Source organism: Salvelinus fontinalis, chromosome 10 (assembly GCF_029448725.1).
Source record: "Salvelinus fontinalis isolate EN_2023a chromosome 10, ASM2944872v1, whole genome shotgun sequence".
NCBI classification, from domain to species: domain Eukaryota; kingdom Metazoa; phylum Chordata; class Actinopteri; order Salmoniformes; family Salmonidae; genus Salvelinus; species Salvelinus fontinalis.
The window spans coordinates 4,000,828-4,008,816 of NC_074674.1; the positions used below are offsets into that span (position 1 = coordinate 4,000,828).

The 7,989-nt window shown below is 40.2% G+C and overlaps 1 protein-coding gene across 1 annotated transcript; it reads left to right on the forward strand.

Moving 5' to 3' along the window:
• The first annotated feature begins 2,284 nt into the window (after positions 1 to 2,284).
• On the forward strand, positions 2,285 to 7,186 carry LOC129863433 (transmembrane protein 45B-like). Its single transcript, XM_055935416.1, has 6 exons — positions 2,285 to 2,393; positions 3,519 to 3,721; positions 3,831 to 4,043; positions 4,242 to 4,426; positions 4,537 to 4,679; positions 4,987 to 7,186. The coding sequence occupies exons 2-6, from the start codon at positions 3,532 to 3,534 to the stop codon at positions 5,087 to 5,089; spliced, it is 834 nt and encodes a 277-aa protein (XP_055791391.1). The 5' UTR covers positions 2,285 to 2,393; positions 3,519 to 3,531; the 3' UTR covers positions 5,090 to 7,186.
• Positions 7,187 to 7,989: the final 803 nt, after the last annotated feature.

Below are 7,989 nucleotides of genomic sequence, written 5' to 3' on the forward strand. Positions count from 1 at the left end.
TCTAAGCACCATACTCCATGATGACAAAGTTTAAACATGTTTTTAGACATTTTTGCACATTTACTGAAAACGAAATACAGAAATATTTTACATAAATTTACATAAGTATTCACACCCCTGAGTCAACACTTTGTAAAAGGACTGTCACGTTCCTGACCTATTTATGTTAGTTGTTATGTGTGTTAGTTGGTCAGGATGTGAGGTTGGGTGGGCATTCTATGTTTTCTGTTTCTGTGTTGGTTTTGGGTTGCCTGGTATGGCTCTTAATTAGAGGCAGGTGTTTGGCGTTCCTCTAATTAAGAGTCATATTTAGGTAGGCGTTGTCACAGTGTTCGTTGTGGGTGATTGTCTTCCGTGTCTGTGTTATGTTTGCACCATACGGGACTGTATACGGTTTGTTTTGTTCATCGTTGTTTTTGTGTAGCCTGTTTTCTCTATTCGTGCGTTCTTCTTGTTTCATGTAAGTTCGTCGTCTAGGTCTGTCTACACCGTTTGTTGTTTTGTTAGTTTTTCCAAGTTCGTGTTTCTTCGTTAATAAATATGTGTTCAAACTCCACTGCGCCTTGGTTCGATAAATACTCCTCCTTTTCGACTGAAGAGAGGGAGGACCACCGTTACAAGGACCTTTGGCAGCGATTACAGCTGTGAGTCTTTATGGGTGTCTCTAAGAGCTTTCCACACCTGGATTGTGCAATATTTGCCCATTATTATTTTCTAAATTCTTCAAGCTCAGTCAGATTGGTTGTTTCAGGTCTTGCCATAGATTTAAGTAAGTTTTGACTTAAATCAACTCGGCCACTCAGGAACATTCACTGTCTTCTTGGTAAGCAACTCCAATGCAGATTTGGCCTTGTGTTTTAGGTTATTGTCCTGCTGAAAGGTGAATTCATCTCCTAGTGTATAGTGGAAAGAAGACTGAACCAGGTTTTCCTATAGGATTGTGCCAATGCGTAGCTCCATTCCGTTTATTTTCTATCCTGAAAAACAATTACAAGCATACCCATAACATGATGCAACCATCACTATGCTTGAAATTATGGAGGGTGGTACTCAGTAATGTGGTTTATTGGATTTTCCCCAAATATATTCAGGACAAAGTTAATTGCTTTGCCACATTCTTTGCAGTATTACTTTAGTGCCTTTGTTGAAAACAGTATGCATGTTTTGGACAATTTTTATTCTGTACAGGCTTCCTTCTTTTCACTGTCAATTAGGTTAGTATTGTGGAGTAACTACAATGTTGTTGATCCATCCTCAGTTTTCTTGTCACAGCCATTAATCTCTGTAACTGTTTTAAAGTCACCATTGGTGAAATCCCTGAGTAGTTTCCTTCCTCTCCGGCAACTGAGTTAGGAAGGACGTCTGTATCTTGTAGTGACTGGGTGTATTGATACACCATCCAAAGTGTGATTAATAACTTCACCATCCTCAAAGGGATATTAAATGTCTGCTTCTTTTTTTATACCCATCTACCAATACTGTAGCTGCACTTCTTTGCGAGTTACTGGAAAACCTCCCTGGGCTTTGTGGTTGAATCTGTGTTTGAAATTCACTGCTCGACTGAGGGACCTTATAGATAATTGTATGTATGGGGAACAAAGATTAGGTAGTCAATCAAAGATCACATTAAACACTATTATCATAGACAGAAGGGGTAACCCAGACATGTCACAGGGGCTGTAAAGCTGAAGCACCCGTTTGAACTATTTTGGGTTAGTTATAAATTATTTGCTAATATTGCACACAGAGCGAGTCTATGCTACTTATTTTGTGACTTGTTAAGCAAATGTTTACTCCTGAACTTATTTAGGCTTGCCATAACAAAGGGGTCAAATACTTGACTTAAGACATTTCAGCTTTTCATAATTAATTGGTACAATTTTTGAAAATGGGGTAGGGGGTATTGTGTGTAGACCAGTGACCAAAACAATATCAATTTAATCCATTTTAAAATCAGGCTGTTACAACAAAATGTGGGGGGAAAAATCAAGGGGTGTGACTACTTTCTGAAGGCACTGTATATTACTAGATCAAACTGTTTGCATATGAAACCGGTATTTATTAGCCTATTGAAGTAGGCATAAACACTGCAGGTGTCTCACATAATTCCATTGATGCACTACAATGATCAACAAAAAATACATTAATTTAATAAATAGATAATTAAAATAAGCATACCATGTGTTTCCATTTGTAATTAGAACCCTGGGGGCTGTGCTCATTGGTCGCAGTCAAGTCATGCAGAGCAAGCAAGAGCAGCGTCGCATGATGATTTCAATACAGGTAGACAAGCAGGTGTAGACAGGTTACTGTTATTGCAATTCATCTCAACTAACAGGATTCACTGATTTGAGAGGGAGCAGTCGTCCAACTGCTCTGTAACAACAAACAAGGTATGCACATTTTAAACTTTCTCTGGATTTTTATGGTTGTTTTGTATACAGTTTATTAATAGTGGAAAAAAACAGTGTTCTTTCTTGTTTGATGAGTAAGGGTACAAAGTCTCTGGTGTTAATCTGGTAACGGCCCACATGTCAACAAGTCTGACGGTTTCATTTATAGGACCAGACAGAAGAGGAGAAATACTCAAATTAAACTCAAAATCAACAATTCTTAGTTTTAAAAATGAACAGAAAATAAGGCAATATTTTATGCAATGTTGAATGCAAGGCGACCGGTCGAGAAAAACTTGTCTGACATAGTTTACCACTCCTCTTTTTTAGCTCACACACACACACACACACACACACACACATCCTCTGTCAAACTAAAATAAACAGTAACCAACCAAAGGTATACAATACATTACACCAACAACCAAAAAATAAAAAAGATGGAACTCCAGCCTACTGTGATGCCTAATAAGTAAGTGACATCCCACCAGCATGACTTAAAGGACATCACCCGCACAACCAACTCTTGTTTTTTTCCCCAGTACAGACAACATAGCAACATTGACCTATTATACACAGCACATGCATATTCAACTCAGTACAGCATTTCTTTAAAGGTAAAATTTACTATGATCACACAAGTGCTTTTTTATATCAATTATCTGACATGACTGGAAACTACAAACCGGTGTGCAAACTCCAGAATTGTCTAACCTTGGTCCCTCTCTCTTTACTATGCACCTCTGTTATCTCTAACCATCTAGCTCTCTTTTGGACTGCACAAATGGATTTGCATTTTAATTTGCAAGATAAATGTCTTTAGGACTGGTATCTATCTCCCGGATACATGGGAGTCATTGCCAGGACACAATGCGTGTTCTAAATTGACCTCAAGATAAAAAAACAAATATACTTTCATTCTGGATGACTGAATAGTCCTAGTACAAAATCATTTCCATCTGCATCGTTTAGCTCATACGCACCTTTTTGCATATTTTATTAAAGTTGTGAAAATTGTAAAGTTGCTCAAACAATTACTCTCTGTGGTACTTTCTATTATCACAAAACAACTTGTTTATGATTTATTGCTCATTTAATTTATCATTCATATTTCAAATTTTTCAGTTTTGACAGGAGGATGGCCAACTTCAAGGGACATGCCCTTCCCGGCAGCTGCTTTTTGCTGTTAGGCCTGTGTTGGTCAATGAAGTACCCTCTCCGCCACTTCTGGAGGAGGCGTCAGCCTAAAGGAAGACAAAAACTGCCCCTGTTCTTTAACAGAATCGACTTAATCGAGGGGGCACTCATCATTTTCTTAGCCTTTGTGGGTGAGTGTCTTCCTTGGTGCACTTATTTGTACCACTCTCTCTTTCAGGATTTTACACTATGGAATCTCTCAACCACATTTGACCTAGATGTTGTTCTGTCATTCTGTAGGCATCATGGCAGAGCAGTTTGTGCCCGATGGGCCCCATGGCCACCTGTACCTCAGAGAGACTAAGTCCTGGGTGAAGCTGATGAACTGGCAGCACAGCACAATGTACTTCTTCTTCGGCATTTGGGGAATTGTTAAAGTCCTCAGTATGTCACCGCTTCCAGTCCCACTTGGTCTTGACCGCCTTGCTCTCTCTCTGGCTTTTTTCATTGAAGGTACAGTGTCAAAAAGGTTGATTGTACATCTCTAGTCATTAGCAGACTTGAGGCGTATTTTAATTTGCAGGTATTCTTACCATCAGGATAATTGTTATAGTTATCACAAATAGTATTTCCTTGCTCTGAAGTGTAGACACTGACTAGATGTTATCTTCATGTTGTGTTAATATTCCAGGATGTTCCATTCCCCTCCAGGGTTTCTGTTTTACTTCCATGTGCATATGCGCCCTCCTCTGGATACCCACATCCACTCCCTGCTGTTTGTGGCAGTGTTTGGTGTGGCGGCCAGCACCCTGTTGGAGGTGTTCATGCGAGATAACATCATACTGGAGCTGCTCAGGGTCAGCCTAACCATCCTGCAAGGCTCCTGGTTCTTTCAGGTAATACAGAAGCAAACCATCACCAAAATAACCACTTTCATTTTCAAACGAGTCGATCTCATGAATCACACTCTCAGAGAAACTGAGCAAATATGTGTTTGTTCTTTCAGATTGGATTCGTGCTGTACCCATTAAACGGAGTACAGTGGGATCTGAAGGCACACGATAACACCATGTTCGTCACCATGTGCTTCTGCTGGCATCTAGCTGTGGCCCTGCTGATCGTTGGCATCAACTACTGGATGGGCTGGTGGTGAGCATCTTCCTTTATCCACGTTTCATCCATACGCTTTTATACCGTCTCCAAATAGGTCAGTTAACTTTATCCCTACTAGCACTGACTTTGCTGATAGCTAGTTTGAGGAAAAATGTGTTTACTATGACTGAGATGTGGATATCCCACCTAGCTATCTTAAGATGAATGCTAAATGACTAAAATGTACATTTCAGTTTAACTTGAACGAAATAAACTAACTCATTACATTAATTTAGCTTGGGTAAATTCACTGCCAGTATCGGCCAACTTCCACCTATGGCTTCTTCTTCTCTGGTCCTAACAGCTGTGTACAAAGATGTGCAGGGAAGGGAGGTGACATAGAGATCGGGATGAGAAAGACATCCAGCTCCCAGAAGGCTCTGCTGCAGGATTCTGATGAAGAGTAAGTGGATGGATCATGAAGTGTACCACAGGAGGTTGGTGGCACCTTAACTGGGGAGGATAGGCTAGTGGTAATGGTTGGAGCGGAATAGTATCAAATACACTACATCAACACACATGGAAGTGTTTGATGCCATTCCATTAGCTACGTTACAGCCATTATTGAGTCGCTCTCCCCTCACCAGCTTCCACTGGTGTGTACAGTAGTAGATCACTGTTATTGTTTTCTGCAATTGTTATTTTTTTGTCTGAAGTTTGATTAACATTTTTTTAACATTAACATTTGTATCCGTGCTAGCGTGTATATTTTTTATTTTGAGTGATATTTTTCAATGAAATAATGAGATGTGTTGTTGAGTTCAGATTAAGGCCAAATTAATTGCAAATAAAATGATTTACAAATGCATGTAATTCAAACTATAAAAGCTAATTTATGATTGTCAAGATAAGTGAAATGTACTAGCATTCCTTTGAGGTTTCCTCCCTGAAGTGAAACATGAACACCGGACATTGTTACCTGACAGGGTTTCCTCTCCTCTTAAGACGGTTTAAACGTGCTCATCCTGCCTGTGGCTATAGAGCACGTACTTCCTTCCATCCTGGAAACAACACAATGTCTAATGGATTACCAAAGAAAATACACTGAACAAAAATTGAAACGCAACATGTAAAGTGTTGATCCTATGTTTCCAATCTGAATGTGTGGCATATCAAGAAGCTGATTAACATGATCGTTATACAGGTGCACCTTCTGCTGGGGACAATAAAAGGCCACTTTAAAATGTGCAGTTTTGTTACACAACACAATGCCACAGATGTCTCATGTTTTGAGGCAGGGTGCAATTGGCATTCTAACTGCAGGATTGTCCACCAGAGCTGTCACCATACAATTGAATTTTAATTTCTCTACCAGAATCCGCCTCCAAAGGAATTTTTGAGAATTTGTCAATACGTCCAACTGGCCTCACACAGACCACGTGCATGGAGTCGCGTGGGCGAGCGGTTTGCTGATATCAACGTTGTTAACAGAGTGCCCCGTGGTGGTGGGGTTATGGTATGGGCAGGCATAAGCTATTGACAACGAACACATTTGCATTTTATCGATGGCAATTTGAATGCACAGAGATACAGTGATGAGATCCTGAGGCCCATTGTCACGCCATTCATCCACTGGCATCATCTCATGTTTCAGCATGATAATGCATGGCCCCATGTCACAAGGATCTGTACACAATTCCTGGAAGCTGAAAATATCCCAGTTCTTCCATGGCCTGAATACTCACCAGATGCTCTGGATCGACATGTACGACAGCGTGTTCCAGTTGCCACCAATATCCAGCAACTTCGCGCAGCCATTGTTCTTATTTATTTAACTAGACATTGAAGAGGAGTGGGAGAACATTCCACAAGCAACAGCCTGATTAACTAAGGAGAACATTACCTGCCCCAATTCATAGTGCCAACTGTAAAGTTTGGTGGAGGAGGAATAATGGTCTGGGGTTGTTTTTCATGGTTCTTGTGGCAACAGTTTGGTGAAGGCCCTTTCCTGTTTCAGCATGACAATGCTCCCGTGCACAAAGTGAGGTCCATACAGAAATGGTTTGCCGAGATCGGTTTGGAAGAACCTGACTGGCCTGCACAGAGCACTGACCTCAACCCCATCGAACACCTTTGGGATGAATTGGAACACCGACTGCGAGCCAGGCCTAATCGCCCAACATCAGTGCCCGACCTCACTAATGATCTTGTGGCTGAATGGAAGCAAGTCCCCGCAGCAATGTTCCAACAGCTAGTGGAAAGCCTTCCCAGAAGAGTGGAGGCTGTTATAGCAGCAAAGGGGGACCAACTCCATATTAATGCCCATGATTTTGGAATGCGATGTTTGATGAGCAGGTGTCCACATACACTACATGGCCAAAAGTATCTGTGACCAACAGTATTCCCAGTCATGTGAAATACATAGATTAGGGCTAATGAATTTATTTAAATTGACTGATTTCGTTATATGAACTGTAACTCTGTAAAATCTTAGACATTTTTGCATGTTGCGTTTATTGTTGTTCAGTATATATTTCCAATAAATCGCAAAAATATTTTTTTCATTCATTGTACTGTAGTTATTTATTTTTTAGGTACAAAATACTTCTACTTTCACAACCACAGAAAAAATAAGACTATATTACAACCAGAATCATCAAGAAATGAACAACGACAAATCACTGACAAGGATGTCAAGAGAGGTTACTCTGCAATCATATTTTATACCATGTCTTAAAGATGGAACCATAAACTTTGCATTCAAATGGTCAGTAATTGCAATGATAAGGCCCTCCATAGACTTAGAGATGAAGGATACCTAGAACAATGTATCTGCTTACTGGATAAGACATCATACCAGTCTGGCTTTAAATTGGATAGAAAGAAATAGCAATCAACTTGAATTTGTTTATAAAGATCAATGAGTAAGGTGAAAATACACTTTGTCTGTTTACCATTAGTAGAAACTAGGCTAGTTTCAGTCTAGTTTGTACAAGCTGTTGACCGAGCCTTGCCTGAAACCTACTGTAAGAAAGCTTACAGTAAGGATGGATTGAAATTGACATAATGGGTACCTGGAGGAAAATGGGGGAGGGTCATGCTTAGTCAATTTTATTCAAGAAGAGTGTTAAGTATTTTCTCCATCTAGTCCAGGGGAGCGTCATCATTTGTAATTGATGAAATGTCTATATTTCTCAGTGTTTTAGAATTAGTTGCGTATAAGGCGATGTGTGCCCGATGCCACCCCTCATCTATGATTCTCCGCTGGGCATGCTATTTAAGTGCCCTTATACGCTATTTAGTGTGGTCTCAATCAAATGACCCATACCCTATAGGCCAGGGTTCTCCAACTGGCGGCCCGTGGGCC

Bases quoted from the DNA above. Each gene is read 5' to 3' on its own strand.
- LOC129863433 (XM_055935416.1), top strand. From the start codon at position 3,532: ATGGCCAACTTCAAGGGACATGCCCTTCCCGGCAGCTGCTTTTTGCTG. The intron at 4,044-4,241 runs GTACAGTGTCAA...ATTCCCCTCCAG, and splicing joins TCTGGCTTTTTTCATTGAAG to GGTTTCTGTTTTACTTCCAT. The intron at 4,680-4,986 runs GTGAGCATCTTC...TGGTCCTAACAG, and splicing joins AACTACTGGATGGGCTGGTG to CTGTGTACAAAGATGTGCAG.